Source organism: Leptopilina boulardi, unplaced genomic scaffold, assembly GCF_019393585.1.
Source record: "Leptopilina boulardi isolate dan_hultmark-lab unplaced genomic scaffold, ZJU_Lbou_2.1 LbouV2_216, whole genome shotgun sequence".
Taxonomy (NCBI): domain Eukaryota; kingdom Metazoa; phylum Arthropoda; class Insecta; order Hymenoptera; family Figitidae; genus Leptopilina; species Leptopilina boulardi.
The window spans coordinates 4,083,969-4,110,061 of NW_026137770.1; the positions used below are offsets into that span (position 1 = coordinate 4,083,969).

The 26,093-nt window shown below is 25.3% G+C and overlaps 1 protein-coding gene across 1 annotated transcript in view; it reads left to right on the top strand.

Annotated features, from left to right (window-relative positions):
* Window positions 1-7,872: 7,872 nt before the first annotated feature.
* Window positions 7,873-26,093, top strand: part of LOC127279397 (uncharacterized protein DDB_G0280205) — a 33,963-nt gene continuing 15,742 nt past the window's right edge. Inside the window, exon 1 of the mRNA XM_051301725.1 lies at window positions 7,873-9,218. Within this exon, the coding sequence (XP_051157682.1) occupies window positions 8,320-9,218 (899 nt within the window). The 5' untranslated portion in view covers window positions 7,873-8,319. The remainder of the gene's footprint in view (window positions 9,219-26,093) is intronic.

Consider the following 26,093-nt stretch of genomic DNA (forward strand, 5'->3'; position numbering starts at 1 on the left):
TTTATTTGATTAATAATTCATATACATATTATATATATAACTGATCATAACAACACAATGCATTCTCTATTCTTAAAAAGAGTTGTCAACATTAATTCAATGTACTGTCTGTGTAGTGCAATCCTACGTGTACGTATTAGTCATTTTTGAAAAAAAAACAAGAATGTTTTGAACTATTTTGATAAAAAATATTAAATTTTTCCATTTACAAATTCATAGAGTAAAAATTGAAATTTTGATTTTTAAAAATGTGCTTTTTTTCATTAAAAATAAAAAGAATAATAATCAATAAGAATTGATAATAAGAAATTTACAGCAATTAAATTACTTATTTAATATCTAAGTTTTATAGTCAAATATTGTTTTTTTTAAACATGTAAACATGTTTTATTAATTTGTAAAAATTTATTTAATTAAATGGCATTTTCTACGTTTTTTGACTGAAAAATAAAGGCTTTAAAGTCATGTGATGAAATTAAAAATTTGTATATTCCTTATAACCGTGAGAATTAAGTGAAAATAGAATTTGGAAGTATAAGTGCTTTAGATTTTGTTTTTGAATCTTTACTGGAAATTTTTAAATAAAACTAACATTTAAAAATGTTATAAACAAATTTCCAATGACTAACATTTATAAGTGAAAAAAATCACATTCTTTGACAGATTAGAAATACACTTTAATGACAAAGTTCTTGAAATTTTTTAATATTTGTGCAGTGCAAAAAAATATGCAGTAAAAATAAAGACATTAAACGAAAATATAATTACCAAAAGACAATAAAGATTTTTTTTTTATCAAAAGCAAGGTAAATAAAAAATGTCATTATTAAATACAAAAAAGGAATAAAAAAGTTGAAAAAAAATAAAAAGTTATGATAGCAAAATGCGATTTACTTATAATTTTTTTTTTTAATCTTATTTCTTTTCTTTATGCACAACTCAAGGGAAAAAAAACTATTAAATAAAATTTTATTTGACTCTAAAAATATTTCTGAAATGTATCCCAAAATGCCAGAAGGCAAAAATGTTTTGACTTTGGAGTAAAAATTTGTGAACTGTGCCAATATTTTTTAAAAAGTCGAAATTTTTTCATGAAATGTACGTTTTTGTATATATTCAAAACAGTTAATAAAAAAATAAAAGTTGGACAGTTTTTTAAAATTTAAATATTTATACAAGTTATATTATTATAAAAATTTTTGTGCGTGATTTTACAAATTTTTGTTTTTCTATTAATCTACAAAATCAATTTGACTGGCCCTTGGCATTATTATTTAAAATTAACATCGCTTTCGATTAATATTTCTCATTTTTAACAAATTCCATATAATTTAAGAAAAAAAGAAAATATTAATTAAAATTAGTGTGAATTTAAAATAATAATACACAGTGCAAGACAATTTGATTTTGTAAATTAATGGAAAAACAAAAATTTGTAAAATCGCACACAAAAAATGTTTATAACAATAACTTGCATAAATGTTCAAATTTTAAAAAACTGTTTAATTTATATTTTTTATTTACTGTTTTGAATAGAAAACGTGAATTTCATGAAAAAATTTTGACTAGTCAAAAAATATTGGTAAATATTTTTTTTGTGCAAAAATTGTTTATTTCACATGAATCCAAATTACAGGTAATCTAAAAAGATACATATATTCAAATTAATATTTTTATTTTAATATTTCTTTCCTTTATGTTTTCAACAATTTTACATCATATTTTACATTTTTTTTATTTTGAATCATATTTTTTTTACTTTTCAACAATTTTACATCATATTTTACATTTTTTTATTTTGAATCATATTTTTTTTACTTTTCAACAATTTTACATCATGTTTTACATTTTTTTTATTTTGCATCATATTTTTATTATCATATCTATTTTTTTTACTTTTCAACAATTTTAAATCATATTTTACATTTACAAAAACTTTTATATAGTTATTCAAAAAAATTAAGCTAGATTTCCCACATGCCGTTAATGGAAATATTAACGGATATTTAGTTGATATAATTAACAGGCCCTTTAAATTGTATCATCTTAATTACGTTAATCTTACAGCAGGATGATTTTTTTTAAATTAAATGTCCTTTAATATTATCATAGTGTGAAAACAGAGTATATACTGATGATGTACTGATTTATTTCGTTAATATATTTTATATCATGCGTTTCATTTTCCCGCCGCCAGAGTCATTTTTAAGATATTCAAAAAAAAAAAAAATGTTAATAATAATTATTAAGATATTGAAAAAAAATATAAGTATTGACAATTAGTAATGCGATAGATTTACTTAATGTTGTTTTGGCTTTTTAGGCTTTTAAATTTTGTTATGGAATATCTCTTTATTTTTTTGAATTTCTTCTTCATTTTTTCTCAGTGAATCTAAAAAAATTAAATTGTCATGTTTTTAATAATAATAATAATAATAATAATAATTTTTTATCCCGTAGGCACAATGGTTGCCTTTAGCCCCTTGTTGTTTATATTATTTATTTTTTATAACAAAGAATAAAAATAAAAAATAAAATAAAAAGTTTTTACAAAAATGTAGAAAATGAAATTCACTAATAAAGTATAAAAATTTTATATTAGTTAGATTTTAAGAGAAGGCACCACCCCCAATTTTGACCCCTTAAGTCTTTAAAAGATTTATCAAGCAAAGACATTAAAAAATTTCGAACAATAATTAAGAAATTGTTGGTATATACATATTTAATAAATTTTAATATTTTTATTAATTTACTTACAGCAAATAAGGACACGTAAAGTAAAAACTACATGAACGTGCATCCAAAGAAAAAATGGAACTATTTTGAAAGTTATTCTGATACTTAAATTTTTCAGTATCTATTTTTATCAAAAAAACAAATTTTATTCACTTTTTTTTATGTTTAGTTGTTAAATGATAACTTTTTGCTTTTATGTCGAAACATTAGAGATTATTTCAAGGATTTGGTTTTGCAAAAAAATTTAAAAAATTTTGAATACAAGCGCATCATCATTGGTTTTTATAAATTTTGAATGATGGTCCAAAAAGATGTCCAAAAAACGTCTAAAAGACATTCAAAAGGACGTCCAAAAGACATCCTTTCAAATTTTCTAAGTTGAAATACCAGTAATACTGCAGAAAATTTATTTTTATTTCAATTTTATATTTTTCAAATTATACAGAATTAATGAAAAAATGTTTATAAATCTGGGATCGAACTCGGATACCTTTGGCTTGAATCATTGCGCCTTAAGCACCTCAGCCGTTACCCAAATAGCACGCAAGTCTGCTGCCAACTTGCAGCCAACTTAGCTTTGGGTGGGACATTGCAAGCTTGCAAAGCAAACTTTCAAAACTTGCAATGCAATTTGGCAGCAGACTTGCGTGCTATAGGTGAAGACAGATATGAGCCTCTTCAAAGTTTACACTAAAAAAAAAAAAATTTATTTGGATCAAATAAAAAGTATTTGATCCAAATACATCATTTACTTGTCTATTATCCAATAAATATGTATATTTGAACCAAATACACATTTACTAAACCTAAGTATTTTATTTATCGTATCAAATAAATGGAATATTCAAAGCTAATAAATAATTATTTGAATCAATTATGAAAATTATTTCATTCAATACTGCAAGTTTTTTGATTCAAATAAATATTTATTTGCATTATTAAAATATTTTTCTTGAAACAACTAAAAATTTTCTTAAATCAAATTCGATTATTTATCATAAGTAATTGTTTTAATTGAAACTAAAACCTCTTTAATTGCGGCAATTATTATTTTATTTGATCCAAATACATAATTTATTTGCATAAAATTTAAAAATTTTTTGATTCAAATAAATCAAAATTTGAATTGAATAAATAACATATTTATTTACTAATTCTTCCATTTCTAAATTAAATTCTTACTCAAATAAATAAATTAAAAAATATGTAATTTCTACATACTATGATGGCATATTTTCATTTTTCAACTAATTCATACATAGTATTAATGATTAAACGCAAACCTTAGAAATTAATAAATCTAACGCATAGGGGAAAAATCGAACCTACGATCTACGGATTATGAGTCTAACGCTTTACCAACTTAACTTCTTTATATCATTTAAACTTGCAAAATACCTAACTCAGAAAAGTGCTTAACATCATTTAGTTAAAGTTAAGATATTAAATTATATTTTCCAATTAAATGCAATTTATAAAATATAATTAATTATATGCTTTATGATTATCATGAATCATCCCAGGTGAATTTTCAAAAAAAGTGTAAATATTTTTTTTATTAAAAAAGCGTTTTTCGTTGTTCTAAATTATTGTAAAAATTAATTTTTTGTAGATCAAAAAATATTTGACTTTTTATTATTCTCATTACACTTAAATATTTAATTGATCAAAATATTTTATTTTCCTTTAATAAAATAGTGTATTAACATTAAATAACGCATTATTTATATTAAATAACTTAGTTAATTAAAATCAATAAAATAAATTTATTGTATAAAATACTTTTTATTTTTTTTAATAAAACGTAATATTTGGGTGAAATAAATAAATTAATTGTTTCAAGTAAATCATTATTATCGTTTCAAATAAATATTTAATTGATTGAAATATTTTTTTATTTATCTGGATAAAATATATAGTGTATTAGCATTAAATAACGAGTTATTTGTATTAAATAATTTAGTATATTTGAATCAATTACATAAATTTATTGTGTCAAATACTTTTTATTTGTATCAAATAAACGAAATATTTGTGTGAAATAAATGAATGAATAGTTCCAAGTAACTCATTATTTTTATTAAATAAATTCATTTATTCAATTCAATTAATTATTTAATTGAACCAAATACGATTTATTTGGTTCAAATAAATGGGATTCAAATAATTCAAGTTATTTGAATCAAATACATATTTTTTTGATCAAAATAAAAAGTATTTGAACCAATTAAATATTTTTCAAATAATTTGAAGTATTTGAATCAAATAAATTTTTTTTTCAGTGTACAATCTAACTTCTCAATGAAATGAATTAAATTTAGAAAAATTCCAATAACTTTTATCTTCAGCAGTTTTTAAGTCCAAGTTAAACTTAGAAAATAACATTATCTATTTATGAAAATTTATCTATTTTCAAAATTTGAAACAAAAGATATTTTTAAGACATCTTAACTCTTTTAGGAGTGGTGGTACGTATACGTACCACCTATTTGCTTTTATTTTTTTTCTGTATTTTGTACATATTTTTCAGCACTCCTGTACGTGTGATTACTTTTTGGAAAAATGTGCACTTCAAAGGGTTAAGGAGAGGGACCGGTGAAATTTCAACTCATCGCGAAATTAATGTTGTTAAGGGGTGTCAATTTTTTTCTGGCATTATTTGGGATTTAAAATTATTGTGAATTATCAAAATTTAAAGAAAATTTTTTTTCACCATTTTAGAAATTTTATTTTTTGAAAATATTAAAATTTTTAAAAATTTATACGATTGATAGTTCAGAATCATGCAAAAAGCCTACAACAAAATTACCGATAAAAAATAATATAACAATTGTTTTAGAAGTTGAATTTTTAAGGAATAATTTATGAAATTTAAGGACGTTTATCCACGGAAATGCAGACCTTTTGAAAAAAATAATTAATTAACATTTTTATAATTAAAATAATATTATTAATTGTATTTTCTAAAGGATGAGATATTAATTTTCAAGAAAAATATTTAAAACCTGTAAAATTTATTTCTTTATACAATTTGCATAGGATAATTTTTTTTTATATTGCTTCTACAGAATTTTTTTAAAAATGATTCAATTTCAATGAAATATGGCTTATTTTCTTCAGGAAATTATTCTCTACAACTTAACCGTGAGGATTTTTAAACAAGCAAGCCGTTTGGAAAATACATAGCTAATTGTTTAAAAGAAAAATTTGAATTTTTTAAAACAAATATCTGTATTTGCCAAACGGCTTGCTTGTTTAAAAATCCCGACGTTGAAGTTGTTGAGAATCATTTTCTGAAGAAAATAATATCCATATTACATTGAAATCAAGTCATTTTTATTTTTCAGAAATTAAATTTTTTCAAAATCTATACGATTGATTGTTCAGAACCATAAAAAAGTGTATAAAAAATCAGTAATGAAAAATAATAAAAATTGTGCGACAGAAGTTTAAATTTTTAGTTTTTGAAGATTTTGAGTTTTATTCAAAAAATTATTAATGAATTAATTGTTTTGCAATTTTCCATAGTATATTACAGTTTTAAATACTCAATATTGGCAGAAAAAAAATTGACAACTTTATAAACAGCCTTAATTTCGAAAGGTTGAAATTTCAGCGGTCCCTCTCTTTAAAATAATCTAATGGCTAAGACAGAACATTCTTAGGACGTCTTTTCTTACAAATTCAAAATGACATCCTTAGGACGACTTTTGAACAAGTGTGATTAAATTTCTTTATTTTTTTTATTAGCGATATTAAGATAGAAAAAAAAAATTTATTAAAGATTTGTGAAATATAGAGATGAATAAATAATAATAATAATAAATATATTCAGTCAGATTTAGAATTGATAAAATTATAATACATTTTTGTAATGGATACAAATGAATAGGAAAAAATCTAACCATCTTTTCACTTTCATAATTTTGCTTAAATATATTGTACCGCAATATTAAGGGCAGGTCAAAAGTAGTGTCAATTCTCATATATCCCCTGGCGGATTCGATTTGCGTAATGTCTACTTAACTAAGCGGACTTTAGGTAGACATTAGGTAGACATGTAAAAAAACGTATAAAAAAGCTATTAATCGACTTATTATGATAAAAAAAAGTTGATAAAAGGGTAAATGAATGTTTATAGAGTAAATTCGTACAAAATTTGTAATTAATAAAGCATTAAATAATTAATAATGAATGGAAATGTGCGCGAGGTACCTGATCAGTTCAGCTGTACAATTATTTTCGTGCTATTTTCATGAAAAGAATATAAATTGACTGCAAAAACAATTGATATTTATAAAAAAGTGTAAAATTGATTTAATTTTATTGTTTGCAATACGAATTATTAAATAATAATTAAGTTTTTATCAAATGTGAATAGTGTTGTGAAAACCTGTGAAAACTAATGAGTTACTACATTACCGATCGCATATGATAATAAAAAGTTCTCGATGAGTGTAACAAAATAGCTGCAATCATGTCCGTAATTTTGGACGAGAAACAATTATGAAATCAATAATTATTTGTATAACTTTATTCTGCATTTTAAAATTCACTTTTTATTTTCTTTCAAAGCAAAAGCTTGGAAGAAAACATGCTCGCACTGTATTGTAAAAACTGGTGGCGCCATCTCTCATATGCGATCGGTAATGTAGTAACTCATTAGTTTTCACAGGTTTTCACAACACTATTCACATTTGATAAAAACTTAATTATTATTTAATAATTCGTATTGCAAACAATAAAATTAAATCAATTTTACACTTTTTTATAAATATCAATTGTTTTTGCAGTTAATTTATATTCTTTTCATGAAAATAGCACGAAAATAATTGTACAGCTGAACTGATCAGGTACCTCGCGCTCATTTCCATTCATTATTAATTATTTATTGCTTTATTAATTACAAATTTTGTACGAATTTACTCTATAAACATTCATTTACCCTTTTATCAACTTTTTTTTATCATAATAAGTCGATTAATAGCTTTTTTATACGTTATTTTACATGTCTACCTAATGTCTACCTAAAGTCCGCTTAGTTAAGTAGACATTACGCAAATCGAATCCGCCAGGGTCAGTAAAAATCAGTCAGCCCTGCCCTTAAGGACCAATATACTCAAGCATTCTCGTTAAAGTTGTGCTATATATGTATTGGCAAACTATTCTTTTTTTTGGGGGGGCGGGTGGAGGAATTATTAATTAACGCATAACGCGTTATTTAAAAATTAGTTAATTAAATTAAAATAAGTTTTCTCTAGATATTTGTTTAAAACCACGTTATATATGTAAATAATAAAATTTTATATATTGAGATAAATTTAGGAATTATATAAGTAGAAAATAGTTGCATTTCATGTTGAGAATATAAATATGCTAAAATAGTAAAAATTTAAAGTATATAATTGAGAAAAATAATTTATGATAGAAAAGTAAAAGAAATGAAGTGCAATAAAAAGTGAGATTCCCAATAAGTTGTTACGTCCCTGTCTTAAAGAGGATGGGAGGGCAAGGAAACCGGTGCTTGACTGTTTGAGCGAACAAGAGAGACTAGTGCTGTCGAGCGCTAGTGTTTGTTACAAGATGGCAGACGACGTGCCATCCACAGGAGACGACGCGGCCATCAACCTGAGGGACGACAATCGCCGCGTATCTCGGGAGCGGCATAAACGCCTCTTGTTGGAATCTGCGTTAGATTCCACAAAAATTTGTCTTTTCCCACAAGATACAACAACAAAAATAAATGGATTATATCAGTGCTTAAACGTGATTGACAATGTTACTAGTGATATTAATAAAAGTTGTAACAAAAGCAATAACCAAAAAGTAATAGTTGTAGTGGATGATTCTCTAAGTTTTACACCATCGAGCGATAATGATAATAATGATGATGATGATGATGATTGTCAAGACATCAAGACAAAAAACAACGTCGAGGAGAATGATGATGACAACAAATTGCAGCTCAGCAACAAAGAAGATAATGATGATGATGTAAATAATAGACTCTTGAATGTGAGCCACAGTGTTGAATCGACAAATGTAACATTGCTAACAACATCATGGACATCGATGTCGACGATTGATCCACTAGGAGTAAATGTAGTGAATGGATCATCGCTTATGACATTAGGCTTAGTTGAGTCGGTTAATAAAACGGGAAGAAGTGAACGAATAGTGAAAGAAAGAAGTGCGACTATTAAAAGTATGGGCAAAAGTGGTTGTATTAAAAGTAATAAGAAGAAAATAGAAAAAATGATTTCAGCAATAGTGCGCAGTGAGTCGCGTGAAGTTGGTAAAGACAACAAGCAAGAAGATGTAGCTAAGGACAAGAAAGGATTGTCTCAAGGTCGAGTTATAACAACTCGTTTACAGGATACATCCTTTAAGAAACAAATCAAATCCTCGGAAGACACGCTCATCGGGCCTTGCGGCAAGAAACGGTGCGCCGATCGATACGATAGCTCCGAGAGCTCCGACAGGTGAGGCTTCACTATAACTAAACAATAGCGCAAGGTTCTATAACCAATTTTTAATGTCTAAACTATTTCAATCAAAAGTCATTCACTAATTCAAATTAGTACAATTTTTCATTAAAAATTATCAAATTTTTAATAATGGATGACTACACTTATTCAGATTTAGCGAGTTTTTTAATTTCAATTAAGTTTTACTATTTTTGATTAAAAATTATATTACTCTTATTAATTATTTTCTTTCAGCTTTTGAAAAATTTTAAAAACAATTTTTATTATTTTATTATAATAATCTTTTATTTTCTTTTATAAAAATGTCTTTCCTCAAAATAATAAATAAACAATAATTTCAATTCAGAAATATTAAGATAAATATATAGGAACATCTCTAATAGCATCCAGGATTAAGGATATCCTATACATTGAAGAAAAAATTTATTTCATTTAAATAATCGATTAGGGTCAGTCGGGGTAAATCCGAACGGGGGGTAAATCCGAACGCTAATTATTTCAGCTTAATTAAAATTTTTAAAAATAAGTTCGATATGAGAATTTTTACCTCAGATCCTCTTGAAGAGATTCTAAGTATTATCCCATTTTTTGTTTGTTAATTAGCAACAGCATTAACAAAGATAACAAGTATTGCAAAAAAGATTGAAAATCAAAGATGACACTCTTTCAGTATTTTGTCTCGTATTTGAAGAAAAAGAAGCTAAAAATTCATTTTATTATTTATAATTGTTTGTTATGAATACTAGAACAGAAACTATATTTGATTTTTGCCTTCTGTAAAATTTTATTAATAATATCAGACCGTTCGTATTTACCCAAGAAAATTGGAAAACTGGGGTAAATCCGAACGGTATTTTTAATAATTTTTTTTTACATCAGAGCCACACAAAATTGTTTTTATTTGATTATACTATTATTTTAACATTATAAAAGTACATAGAAAAAAGTTTTTCTTTCTATATGTATCCTCGTTAGTAATTAATAAGCAGAAACCTAATCTCTATTCTCTCGAAGGAGTGTTTCAATTTTTTTGCCAAATGGTTTGTTGAAAAAAGTTTTTCAGGATCTTAATAAAATTTGGTATTCTACGGTTTTTGGGGTCGCTAATTACCAATTTGAAGTCAGTTTTTCAAAATTCAAAATGGCGGACGAGAATTAAAAAATTCATTGGATTCGCTCGAAAATTGTTACTCGGGGGGTTTCAGGGTTAGCAAATTTGATCATTTTTAAAAATAAGTTTTAGGAAAGTCCGCCATTTTGAATTTAAAAAATTTGACTTTTATTTTTGTATTTACATTCAATCACTCCAAAATACTTTCTGTACCAAGTTTTGCAAAAATCCGTTATGATTTGATAAAGTTATTGAAGGTTTTAATTGTGTAATGCATTTTAATTTTTAACCTGTTTGATTTTTGTATTTATATATGATGCATTATTACATAATAGGTTTATTATCGTATTTTTTTGAGTTTTTATATAAGTTTAACAATTGCAATACTTTAAATTTATTTTCCCTAAGATTTTTCTGAAATACAGTGGCGTTCGTATTTACCCCCATATTTTAGGAAAGTTGCAAAGTATCGAGGTAAATACGAACGCTAAGTTTCCTGCGATTGTAATTTATCAAAAAATTTTTCTACCCCATAAAATTGTTCTATGGAAGTAAAGTAACAACTTCATGCACCAGAATACCGGAAGTATTTTTTTTTTAAAGAAAAAACTTATGTTATTGTTGAAACTTACTAAAAGCGTTCGGATTTACCCCGGTTGACCCTACTTGACTATTATCATATAAATATTTATATCAATTTTTATTTTTGTCAAATAAATTGTATATTTAAATCAATAATTTCTTTATTTGAAAGTAATAAAATTTAATTGACACAATTAAAAATTATTTGATTCAAGGAAATATTTATTTGATAATAGTCAAAGTAATCGATTATTAGAATGAAATAAGTTTTTTTTTCGTGTACTTACGTCCTTTTAGGGATATTCGTAGGTTTTTTTGGAAAGTAGGATATCCATATGATGTTCCAGGGATGTCCGTGGATATCCATATCCTCATTTCCAAAAGTCCCCGGATGTGTCCGTAAAATATCCGTTGCTAACAGGAAATTATACTTTTTATGTTTCATAATTGAAATGTGCTAATTATTTTTTAATGAAGTGATGAAATTAGTGAATGTATACAAAGATATATTATTCATGAATACAAAGGTATACATAATAAAGAATAAAATATTTAAGCAAACAATTTCTACACGGAAAAAAAGAAAAAGTAATTTTTACTACTTTCATAGTAAAACGTGAACTGTCCGAAGTTTCTGCGCATCTCTGGCTCAACTTTTACTCCAAAAATAGTAAAATTTACTCCAGAAATAGTAAAAATTACTACGGAACAATAAAATTTACTACAAAAATAGTATAAATTTTACTATTTTTGGAGTAAAAGTTGCCAGAGATGGGCAGAAACTTCGGACAGTTCCCGTTTTACTATGAAAGTATAGTAAAAATTACTTTTTCTTTTTTTCCGTGTATAATCATTTAAAAAAATATTTTAAACTTAAAGAAATAATAATGATCGATGTTGTATTAAAATATAACACAATAACGATAAGCTGGAGTACGTAACGTTTATGATAAACGATTTTTAAAGAAATAGTTTTTTAAAATGAAAAATTTTATAATTTTTTGCCTAAAAAATATTTTTTTATAATTTGTTGATTAATGAAAACTATACAAGAAATATTTTTTATAGGAAAAAAATTATAGAATTTTTTATTTTAAAAAATTATTTCTTTAAAAATCGTTGTATCATAAACGTTGCGTACTTCAGCTTCGTACACGCAATAATCACTTCTTTTTTTTAATAATATTATGCAGTTTTTAAATTTTTAAACAAAATTAACATTATCTCTTTCTCATGACTACAGAGCGGCCTCGGTTAATTTCTTTGATTCTCTTATCATTCTTTCTTTCAATTTAAAATTATAATTTCTGTTTTTTCTGCACAGTAAAAAATTATAATTTGATTTCACTATTCTGGATATAGATATATAAGATGTTAATTAACTCTTCAAAATTTTCTGAAATGTTCAATACGCGGAAATAAAGAAAAAAATATTTAAAAGTTTCTTTTCACAAAGATTTAATGAAAATCTGAAACATTTAATCTATATATAGTGCTGAGAAATTAAAAGTTAGTGATACAATTATTACTTTCAACAAGACAAGGACCCAAAACAAACGGCGAACATTGTTAAACAATGATTAATTTATAAAACATCCCACACGGAGAGACCGCCAGTTGAAAAAATTACTAAAAAGATTTACAAGTAATGGAAATAAGGTTATACTTTGTCATACATTGATGTAGGAAATCGAAAATTCTTCTAGCAGCATACTTAATAAAACTGTAGAAAATAGTTATTTATATTCTAATTTATGTGAAATTTTTCTATAGTCTACAATTTTATTAAGTATGCTGCTAGTAGAATTTTCGATTTCCTACATCAATATATGACATAAATTATCCTTATTTCCGTTACTTGTAAATCTTTTTAGTAATTTTTTCAACTGGCGGTCTCTCCGTGCACTTGTTGTCAACACCCCCCTCCCCCAAAGACCAAATCGTAATTCCATAGAACATTTATAGGCAGAAATTGATAGAAACGAAAATGTGATATATAACAAATAAAACAGTATTAATAGATAAACTTTTACAAATGTGGAACAATATAGACAATAATTATTATATATTTTAAAGTTAACACAGATCAACATTGATTTTGGTGTGGCAAATGACGAAGCTATTATTTCTGATAGGTTTTTTTTTATTCTGAACACGAATCCGTATAGACGAAAAGTTTCTATCAGCTCTAGTTTTTGAGAAAAACGATTTTAAAGTGTCAAAAAAATCGCGTGTTTGGCAAACGTTAAGTACCTCTATACTGCAAAAAGAAGTATCTTATTATAAGACACATTGGAAGCCAGTTACCAAAAAGCATCTTTCTATCCATCTTACATCTTAAGAAACTAATGGATTTTAAGATGTTTTTAATAACTTAGAAGCAGGTTGTAAAAAACATTTTAAAAAAGCAACCAAAACATCTTAAAATAAGATACTTCTTTTTGCAGTCTAGCAGTGAAACAAAAGGTCGTAGATAAGAACCTTCCACTTGGGCTTAAATTGAAGCTTAATGTTTTTACTACAATCCCCAAAAAGCACCTTTCTGGCATAATTAATTTTGTAAAAGTTTGAGCGCGTACCTCTAGCAATAAAATAACAAAAGGACATAGAACCTTTTATTTGGCGCGGCTTAAACTAAAGTTAAAACTTTAGACTACAATCCCTAAAAATTATATTGTTGCAACAATAACCTCAAAATTGTTGGTATAACGATTATTAAAATAGCTTCCTTTGTTGAAAGTAAACAATTTATTACTAAATACTTTGAGGTTAAAGTGCTGCAAATTAATTTTCAGGGATTGTAGTCTAAAGTTCAAACTTTAGTTTAGGCCCAAAAAAAAGGTTATTGGACCTTTCATTTCATCGCTGGAGGTACGCACTCAAAATTATTCCAAAATTAATTTTTGCAATCTCAAAAATGGATTACAAATGACTTTGAGGTCATAATGTAAGAAAGGTGATTTTTGGGGATTATAGTTAAAACATTAAGCTTCAATTTAAGCCAAAGTGGAAGGTTCTACGACCTTTTGTTTCACTGCTATAGGTACTCAAAGTTTGCCAAAAACGCGGTTTCTTGACATTTTAAACCCGTTTTTTCTCAAAAACTAGAGCTGATATAAACTTTTCGTTTACGGATTCGTGTTCAGCATGAAAAAACCTATCAAAAACAGCTTTGACATTTGCCGCACCAAAATAGTTATTTTCGTATCAAGGGCGCAAAATAGGTGATTGTGGCGAAGGCGAGATTAGAGAAACCAAGGGGACCCGAAGCGCCCGAGGCGAAGCCGAGGGTGCGTAGGGTCGCCGAGGTTTCTTCATAATCTCGCCTGAGACACTATCACCTTTTGCGCCCGTGCTGCGAACAACATTTTTTGTCCTGTCTGCATGGAAAGTGTATTATTGAGTGCATGCAAGTCCGCTTGTTTCAATGTCCCATCAGGGTTGGGAAGATAATATACTTAAGGTAAATTACATGTAGTTGTTTACGTATATTACGTATGTTTATTATGTCACAAAAAATGAAAACAATACATTTTTTAATGGTGCGGGCGCGAATGTATTTTGCGCCCGCTTCTATGACGTCAGCGGGCGCGAATGTACTTTGCGCCCGCATCTATGACGTCAGCGGGCGCGAATGTACTTTGCGCCCGCTCACCCCATCTCTGGGCGGGAATCACTTACTTTGCGACCGCCTCAAGTGCACGAAATAACACACTTTCCGTGCAGGTAGGACAAAAAAAATTTTATTTAAATATTTTTCTATTGTCAATATTGTTCAGGAAGAGGGTCATTTTGAAGTTTTCCTAATTTTGCAAATTTATAGAAATGTTTGCTATGATAATAAAAAAATTTTCCAACAGAATTAATATTAAAAAATCTTATTTTGAAATGTTGTGTATTAATTTATGAAAAATGCGATAATTTATATGCAGTAATAATTATTTATTGACATTGTCGTAGTGATTTTTAATAATTTATTGTCAAACAGAAAAAAAGTGTATTTACTGTTGACTATATTTATGTCTATTACGCAACTTTTACGGCAATACGTTATATTACCAAAATATTACAAATTTTTTACGATATATTACAAAGGAATATTATTATATAATAATAAAATGCTTGTAACATTGCGTGTATACTTTATACCTATAAATATGTTAGTACTTAATGGACGTAATAACTTAATAATCTATTTTCCTTATCATTTGGGATCAAAATAGTGTGCAAATATAATTAGTAATAATGTGCGTGAAATTTTAAACATTCAAATGAAGAAAAACATTTCTTTAATACTTTTTTTAATAAATTCAAATTTTGTTATTTTGTATCCAAAAATAAATTAATAATTTATTAAATTTTTAATGTACATTTTATTTTTCATTGCTGTAGCAATTTCGTTTATTTGAACGTTCAGAACTTGAGGCATATTTTTAAGGAAATACTTTTTGAAGTTTAATAGATTACAATATAGGTTATTTCTGTCAGTACCTATTAGTAAAAATCATAGAAAAAGTGAAAAAATATATATAACATTTTTGGAACAGTAATAAAATTGACTTTTTCATTTTTGATTATCTTCTATGAAGAAAAATAAAAAGTTAACATTAAATTTGATTCGTATAAACATTCCACAATTATATTCCCGTGGAAATTTTAATAGGATTTCGCCTCAATATATATATAATTTTAAAAACACTGAAAACAATACAAATTTAATCTAATTTAAATTCAATTTTTGTTTAAAATCAACTTTCAAAGTTAATCAATTTAATTTAAACTTTATTTTAGAAATTAAACAAAATTTAATGTAAATTAGGTTAGATTGGTATTATTCTCGAGAGTTTTTTAAAATTATATTAATGAGACGAGAATTAAAATTTGAACGTTAATATAATTGTAATTTTTATTCGAATTGAACTCAAAGGATATATTAAACTTTTTTTTCTCCATATAGAAGATATTTGAAAATGAAAAAGTGATCTTTAGGTCCACAAGTTGATTTTTTTGAATACTTTTTTCGTAAAATATTAAATGAATTAAACTGGAATTTTGTAGAGAAGTTCAAAATGTAATAAGGTATTCAATACTTTAGAAAAGTGGTCGAAAAAATTAACATTGTGGACTTAACAATTACATATGCTGTTAAATATTTTAATATTTAGGTTGAGTTTATAGATTTTTTTTAAATAATAAAACAACTCAGTCTGAATGATTTTTTTCATGGAGTGATCCAGAATTTCTTATCATTAGCATCAAAAATATATCCTCGAATAGTAATAATTTTTGTGAGAAAAAATCTAATTTTTAAATTTTTCATCGCCATATTGGATCTATTATTTTACCATATTCAGATTTAGAGAATGATGCTTTAAAAGATCTTAAAAATAGGATACAATTGGTTTTATACGGTTGAGTTATTTATAAATATACTTTTTTTTACAAACGTTGAGTAAGCTCCCCCTGTGAGACTTACAATTTAAAAAAAATTGATTCCTGCAGCTCTTATGGGAGTCGAGATATTTATGAAAATGTAATGTATATATACAAATGGGATGGTATTTTCTAAAAATATGTTTTTTTTCCTATTTCTTGGAATAGAAAACATAATGATATATATCAAAAACATTTGACAATTTTTTATATTGCAATAATTATATATGCAATTTTAGCTTTTAATTTAAAAATTTTATTTTCTTTGATAAAAATATAAACATTTCTTGTAAGATTTAAAAATGATTTTCATCAGCTTCGATAGGTTCCATTATTACTACCTACGTGAAAATTCAGGGAAAACTATTGAATTCTCAGGCACTTACACAATTACAACTCTCACAGATGTTTTCCCTTCTAAACCCGCGCACCCTCTTGCCATAGGTATTAAACTCGTCGTAGAGAAGTTTGAATGTATCTGTATCCTCTTAAATAGAAGCTAACTAAATTTAATTACAAAGAATAATTTTTTTAAATAAAAATTCTGAAAACTGTATTAAAAAATTTTAATAAAAATTCGGTTAAATAAAAATACATCGCTGTATAATTTTTAATAAATTATTTGATTGTTTCAAATAAACACGTGTGTAAAAATTTTAATGGTATGCCACGGATATTTCTATACTCTTGAAGATAGAAAATTATTTATACACAAAGAATCATAAAAATTTTAAATTAGTCGACAATGACTTTGTGCAAAATATAATTGATCATTTTTTTTTTTTTTTTTTTTTGCAAAATTTCAGAAGTCTCTTTTTTTGTTTTTATAAGATTGATATGATACCTTGAAAAATATATGCTTTGTTATGTGTTCTTATATACAAGGCAAACTGGTGAATCTAAAGCAATTGAAATATAATGTAAGGCCTCTAAACTTGTATGCACTTAGATTGTATTTGAATTACATTAATCGACGAAGTATTATCCTTGGGCTAATCGAAAACCTGTTTGAATGGGACTTTCGTTCTTGTGAAAAAAATTGGAAGAAAATATTGCAAGTGAGAGAGGAGTGGGGGGAAGGGGAGTTAGGCAAGAGAAGCGAGAAAAAACCTGTTTTGCGAGTATAGGTAAATGTAACATTGCAAGCTATATACACTAAAACCTGGAATACAACAATGTTATATTGTACATTTTAATAGGTCGTTAACCCAGGTCAGAATTTACCACTCGCAATTTTACAGTAATGTTATAAATCAGTGGAATATTTATTTTTGAATATAACTTTATTTTGTTTTCTAAATATTTCACTTGTTTATTAGTTAATATAATAATTATTTGAAAATGACACTATTTACATTGTGCATATATTAAAGAGAATGACACAACATTTATTTTATTTTGCAAATGTATGTTGCAAAAAGTACTCGGTATTTAATTTCAAATTCTTTTTTTTTATAACAGGATTAATATTTTATTATTGCATTAGCATAATTAAAAAAACGAATTTGATATTGATACTTAAGAAAATTTGATTTATAAGAAAGATCATGACATTAACCTTTATTATAACCAGATAGCAGGACATTTTTTTTAATATTGATTTTTAAAGATTACTTTTCGCAACTAATGAAATTACAATGAAACATTTTAATTTCAAGTTATTTATTTGTATTAAATTATAAATTTATTTATATATACGCACTGCAAAAAGAATTATCTTATTTTAAGATGTTTTGATATTTTCAAGACATCAAGACATCTTAATGTCTTGAAAACGCTACCAAAACATCTTAAAATAAGATTTTTTTTTTGCAGTGTAATATACATTGAGACATATGAAAACTGATTAAACATGAATCTGCAACTTTCGTCATGGCAAAAAATTTCGTTTTTTGTAATTAAAAATTTTTTTAAATTTAATTTTCTTAAATTTAATTTAATTTAAAAATCTTTTAAATGTTATATTTTTTTTTAACAAATAAAAATGGTCAAACTATATATATATATATAGGTAAATATTTTTAGTCATATGTGTAATCAATAACTTTTTTCTCTGGATATATATATATATAGAATAAAATGGAATGTAACTTATTTGACCTGCATAGGTTTGCCTATCGATTTCTTGTATTAAAAAATATGTGTTTTCATTTCATTTTAAAAAATAATTTGTTGGTGACAAATTAAAAAATCGTCACTTGATATCAACAACTTTTGTCTGAAATATTTTTCCTTCAAACCTATTCAATGTTATTTCAACCGTTCGATTTATGTGCCGTTGTTTTTTTTTACAATTAGATTTGTCTTTTTATTACCAGTTATGCCGCTTTAATGTTTAATTCAGACATAATTTTTTACAAATTGATATTACTCTCCTATTGTGAAATTCGATTTTTATAATCTTATATATAATACATTTGTTTTCTCTTCTTCTTTTTTATATTTGAAACTATTTTAAAATTTACAATTAATTCAAAATGTTTTTATTGAATTAAAAATTATTGAAAATGTAATTTTTTTTATTGTCATGGAAACTGCCTTGTTAACGAACTCCGATCAGAACTGTAGCAATTCTAAAATTTGTTTTCTTTTTATTTTCAGTAAAAATATGCATTTCATTTCAAATGATAATGTTAAATATTTCACTAGCTTCCGTTCATCTTGAAGTTTCTCTACCCAATTTAAGCTATCAAATTGAATTATTAACTATATATATATATATATATATGGATTCTACTGCTTTAGTAGTTAAATGTTAGCCTATACCAATTCAATTAAATTAGTAAAGAAAAACTGCTAATTCATAATTTAGAGAATATTAATTTTTTTAAATTATAAAAACGTATAAAGTTACTAGTATTGGATATTTATCACTCAGAAATTATAAATTCAGATTAGTTTTATTGAATTTATCATTGAGTTCGCTGTTTAGATAACTGAAAAAGTATTTAAAAAAACATACACACTTACTGCTTTAATCATATATTACTTTGGTAATTTATTACTTTTTCCGTTATTACTCTTCAATATTAATTAAATAAAAACTCAAAAAAAAAACATCAAAACAATTCTTAAGTTACATACATATACATATAAAGCATGACATAAGATTTAAAAAATAAAAGTGCAACTTTTTTAGCATTAAAATATGCTATTTTCACGATGCTGAAGTACGCAACGTTTATGATCAACAATTAGTTGTCAATTCTAAAAAATTATTTCTTTAAAAATCGTTTATCATAAACGTTGCGCACTTTAGCAACGTCTATTTTTTTAAAAGTTTAATCCAATTATATACCAACTTCATAAGGATGGTTCTTTATTAGAAATAAATAAATAACAAAATCTTATTTGGTTTAAATAATTTTATTTCGGACAAATAAATTTTTTTTTATTTTAAACAAATAATTATTAAGCTCTGACAGCACTGCAAAAAGAAGTATTTTATTTTAAGATGTTTTGGTATAGGGTTTTTAAGACATTAAGATGTATAAGATACATATCTTGATGTTTTGAAAACGCTACCAAAACATTTTAAAATAAGATACTTCTTTTTGCAATGAAGGAGAAAAAAAAATGTTTTTTTGGATGTAGAATAATTTTCTAAATAGAATTTGGCAAGTTTTTTTTTTTTGGTAGTCATAGAAGACTTTGGAAGAAAATTTCGACCATACCTAATATTGACATTCGAAGTGTCAGTAGTTTCTTGGGTCTAACATTTCAAAATTTACTGTCCCATCCACCAAGTGGCAAAATATTAGATATACGTAGAAGAGAAAATATTGATGGTAACAAAATTTTAAATACGTATTGGTTTTACTTAAAGTTGTGTTTGTTTTCAGTTGAATGTTTCTTTTTAATTTTTCTCGAAATTCAAATGTTAAATTACACGCAATGTTTTGTGTACACAGTAATTAGTTAACATATTTTTGAAAAATATAATATTATATACATTAAATTTTAATCAATTATGTTCCTAATATCTGAATATTCTTCATTTTCTCTAAATTTGACTGTATATTTAACGCTAATATAATAATAATAATTACCTATATTATTGATATCAAGTATTGACCAAATATTGCGGCTAAATATACGTAAATATACCTTTCAATACCAACAAAATTTTAAACCCCCTTTTTTCAAAATCAGACTTATTTTTTAGTTTTAACTCAATTCTTTTTCTCAGTTTATTTTCTAAATTTATATTTTCATAAACTGTCTAAAATATTTCCATATTCTCCGGATAGTTGAGTCTATCATTTTATGACATTGCCTGCGCTCGACCCAAGGATCCACATCTGGCAAGTTAGAAAACCTTCTTCAAAATATCGATATTGAAATTTTTCAAATGTATACACACTCTTTTTCTCCTTCCTTTTTCGCTCTTTTCAGAAAGAATACTTCCGCTTTGCAAATCGTTAAGGTAACGGGAAAGAAATTCAGCTAAAATTTTTGTATTTTGTTAGGTGTAATTATTACATTATTGATATTTGTACTTAACAACTTTAAATTTGCAAATTTCGTTTTGATAAATAATTATTTACCAATTAGAAAAGTCCAATACGTTGAATATAATTTTAATTCATAAAACTGGACAAAAAATTAAAATGATAAAAATTGGTGTTAGTGGAAACCACTATTCTCTCAACGAAAACAAATTTTAAAACAAATAACTTCAACGGATTTAAGCAGTGAGAAAATTGATGATATTGAGAGTATATAGAATTTCTAATTTTTTTTAGAATTACATAATAACAATATAGAAAAACAGCGCTCAGTCCTTTAAGTGTGAAAGAAAAAACTGGCTCGAGCTCATTTTGAAATTGAGAAAGCATATATTCTAAAGGATTAGATTTAAAGTTGTAAAACGCACAGCTGAATGTCTAGATATTTCGGAAACTACCTCTTGTGAAGCTTTTCGTGGAAAATTAAAGCCACCAGGTATAAAAGAAGAAAGTCCACAAATTTATGTTGATGATTTCATGCTTGGCATATTATTCGAAGAAAATTTTTACGATTTTTATCTCAAAAAAAACTTTTCTCACTGTTCAAAATGTTTTTACTAAACTTAAAGAAAATATTCCTGACTTTCCACAAAATGTGTCCATCGAGATTATTATTTTGACCCCTTCAGATGTTTAAACAAGAGAATTGTAATTTTCGCACTTTTGGTAATGAAAATCGGTTTTGTCGAGACATATGTACAAAATATGTGATATTAGTATAAAGAGAAGTCTCTACTGATTATCACCACAAAATGAATACTCAGCTCTTTGAAGAATGGTTTCGTCATTTATTAGAAATTCTGCCTAGAAATTCTATTGTTGTTCTCAACCAAGCACCGTATCATACGATGCTCGATTCCCACTTTAAAAATCCAATTTTTCACCTCTATTGAAATTTGTTGTCTATTTCACCATTTTCCAGTTATCAAATTCTTTTGGTCTTCGTTTTTTTTTTTTTTTTTTTTACTTTTTTGGAATGTTTTATTTGAAATTGGTTTTTTTGGACTGTCATCGCATAACACATATATATATGAGTATATATAGATATATAATGAAAACATAAATATAATGAACATAAACGATATTGTTTGTAAAATTGGATTATAATTTATTTTATATTTATAATGATGGACAGATCTAAACCCCCACCCATTTATTAACCCCCTACACATTCGCCCCCCCCCAACAAAGTCATTTTTTTAAATTTATATATATTTACTTCGCAAGACAGCAAATTGCGCACAGAATTTTCTAAAATATTCATGAAATCTTTTTTGAATCTTCATGGAACTTTCTAGAAACATGTAAAACTTCTAGAAACATGATAATACTTTCTAGAAACTTCATAGAACTTTCAAGAAAATTTATAAAAACTTTATAGAAATAGAACATTCTGAAAATTTATAGAACTTTCCAAAAATTTTATAGAACTTTCCCAAAATTTGATAGAATTTCTTATAGAAATTTTATAGAATTTTCTAGAAATTTATAGAATTTTCTAGAAATTTATAGAATTTTCTACAAAATTTATAGAACTTTCTAGAAATTTTATAGAATTTCCTATAAATTTTATAGAATTTCCTATAAATTTTATAGAATTTTCTAGAAATGTATAGAAAATTCTCTAGATTTTTATAGAAGATTCTACTATTGTTTTTAGAATGCTTTTATTTAAAGTTCTATTTTTTTAGTTATAAAGTAAAAAATAATAAATAAAAATATAATGTAAAAAAAATTTTTTTTTTGAATAGAATGCTTTTATAAATAAGTAATAAATAATAGAGAAAAATTGTAGTTCAATAAAAGAAAAAACTTGAAAGAATTTATGTTTGACAAAATAAGTTATATATGGTTATATCATTCCAAACATTTTTTAATTTAAATCCAATCAAAAAGATCATGACAGTTCTGAGTATTTTGTGAAATTGATTTTTTTAGGTTCAAGAAAAATTAATTTATAAAAGCAATTAAAGTTGAAATTTTACAATAATTATTAAAAAAAAACAATTTCTCATGTTTTAAGGTTATATTAATGTGTACCATTCCTCCTTATTGAAAATTCGATTAAATAATAATCTTGACAAATTAAAATTCGACTAAAAGTATAAATTCTATAGGTAATGAAATTCTACTAAATGAAAATATATTCTAATAAATTAATTTTAGAGCTTTGTTTATGGGTTTCAAACATAATAACTATAGAGAAAAATTTTAAATTCATATTATGTTATGTAAAATTTTTAATTTTCTCTTTAAAAACAGGACAAAGAAATTTAAATAGTATTTAATTATTCACAAGATATGATTAAATTTGTAAAATTTTGCAATTTCTATTTTGGACATAAAACCATTAATTTTAGGCGCAAGGTAGGCTGTTTTGCATAAATTATAAATTTACAAATTTCATCATATCTTTTGCGAACAATTAAATATTTTTCAAGTTTCTTTTGTCTCTTTTTTAAATAGGATATTTTAAGCTTTATTATATATATATTACATTTTTTTTTATTATACTATTACTTTTTGCAATAATGAAATAAAAAATGTACCTAAAATTCTGAAAGTTCAAATGAACGAAATAATTTTTTTTAAATTACAACAATGAAAAATAATATAAAATACATTAAACATTTGATAAAATTATTCATTTATTTTTGGATACAGAAAAAGCATTATTTTATATAATAAAATTTGAAGTTCAAAAATACTCTATAAATTTGAATTAGTGAAAAGTGAGCTACTAATTCACATTAGTAAGAATTTTTACTAATTTTTAGTCAAATATTACTATTTTATTTAGTAGTTTAAAATTTTCGACTAAAATTTTAGTAAAAAGTGACTAAAAATTAGTGACAATTCTTACTAATTTAAATTAGTAGCTCACTTTTCACTATTTCAGTTTTAGACAGTATAGTAAAGAAATTTTTCGTTCTTTTAAACGTTTAGGAACTTCAGAAACATAATAAATAATCTTACAAACAGCAATCAAAAATGATTATTACAAAAGTGATAAGCGCAATTTTATTTTCTACAAAAATTCGTATTCCACTATATTTTACATATAAAATGTATAAATTATGACTTAACAAAATTTCACCACGTTTAAAAATTCATCCCCTAGAAAATGCTAAACTTGTAATTTATTATATTAGTAATAATAATAATAAGATTAGAAAAAAAATTGTTTATTGATTGTGAAAAAATGTTTGTTTGAGGCTTTTGAAATGACAATAAATTGCACGCAGGACTAGATGAGCTGCCTTCCGTGTATGCTATAGTAGCAGCGTGAGCTGTGTGACATATGGATGAAGTGATGCAATGAGAAAGTACTAATAAATGTAAATATATACAATGTAGTTTTAGGTACTGAACGTACATGATTTTTTTTATACGTTCATTGATGTAAATTTTATTTTATGTTCAGACAACATTATACACGAGGATTCTCTTATAAATGACAAAAATAAATGTTAAACATATGAATTTAATGCAATTAATTTTGGAGTCAATTTCATTGAACGGAGAGACTAGGAATTGAACTAGCTAGATGAAGAATGTTAGAAGCAGCTAGAAACTATAGCCAATAGAATCGAAGCTCTATCCTGCAGGACACAAAGTGGTTTGGATAAACAGACCGACCCTCGTAGTCATCGCCACCCCTCTTGACGTCCCTTACCCCTCAGCAGCAGCAGCAGCAGCAGCTCATTCTTACTCAAAGGGGGCCCTACTTCAATTTGGTTTTAGTTCCAGCAGTCGTCCCTGTATCCTCATAGTTTTCGGTATCCCCAAAATTTTCGTCCCCAACGCGTAAAAATATATTGAAAATATTTTCAATAGTTGAAATTTATAAATGACAAAAATATTTAATTATTAAATAATGAATTTATTTCATTATTTAACTAAATTATGAATTCGTTTTCATTCAAAAATCATCAACAATTACCAGAAGTGAGAATTCACATTGTGAGGATTTATAAGTATGGGTAATATAAAATAATATTTTTGTACCCTATATATATACTCTTTACATTGCATAATTATAGAATAATTATTTTTTAAATCGTCGACGTTAGATTAATTATTAGTTATTAAAATTCATCCCCCTTTTTTTGGATTACATGATAAATGGATTAATTTTTAATTAGCGATTTTAGTGAATGTATTTTTGGAATGAATACTAAATTAAAATGAAGAGTTCATATTCAAATTTTAATCTCTTCTTTTCAAGAAGTTTTTTAGGGTGAACTCTAATTCGGATTTTTTTTTATATTATTAAAGCATTCTTTAATGGCTAAGCTTGTAAAATTAGATAAATTTAACAGGATGTCCGCAGCGTCCGGGAAAAAAAGGATTGTTACACTGACAATCGGATTGCTTTGATGCGTTCCATAATCTTCCAATAAATTTTTAATTTAATAAAAATATAAATATTAATTCTTATATAATAATAACAATAAGAAGCAAATAATAATACTCATAATAATTCTTTAAATATATTTCCGAAGGAAATTTTTTTTAAATTATGAATGAAATAATTAAATTTGACTCATACTAAACATAACCTCTCTCGTTTTAGGTTCCACATTTTTTTTTCAAGAATATTTCAGCCTTTAGGAAAAAAAAGATATTATTTTATATTTTGTTTCACACGTTCGAAATTCGAAATGTTCAAATGACAGCATATTCAATGGCTGAAATAAATTTCTTTTCTTTCACATGTTAAAATTTAATATTTAATATAACGTATAGAAAACATAGGGGCTCTTGAAATTTAAAAAAAAAAACATTATTACTGCCCTTACAAGTATAATATTTTTTTCTTTTATAAAATCTTCTACATATATGAATTTAGAGCTAATTTAGGGCTCTAATACAGTTAAACTTCTCTACGACGAAATTAACCTTAGGCAAAGGGGTGCATGGGTTTAGAAGGGACTAAATAATATGTGAGAGTTATAATTGTGTGAGTGCTTGAAAACTCAATAGTTTTTTTTTCTAAATTTTCACGTATTAATAGCATTTTAACGAACCTGTCTTAATTTGTCAGAAATTATTAGTTTGACAATATTAATTCTTTAGTTATTTTTAACTAATTAGACATAATCTCTAATGCTCTTGGTTTAATCCCTTTCCATTAGTAAATTGTGACAAAAAAAGAAGTGATAAATATCATTATTTCAATACCGTCAACCGGAGCTATTTTTTACAACAATCGCAATTTTTTTGTTCTATGCT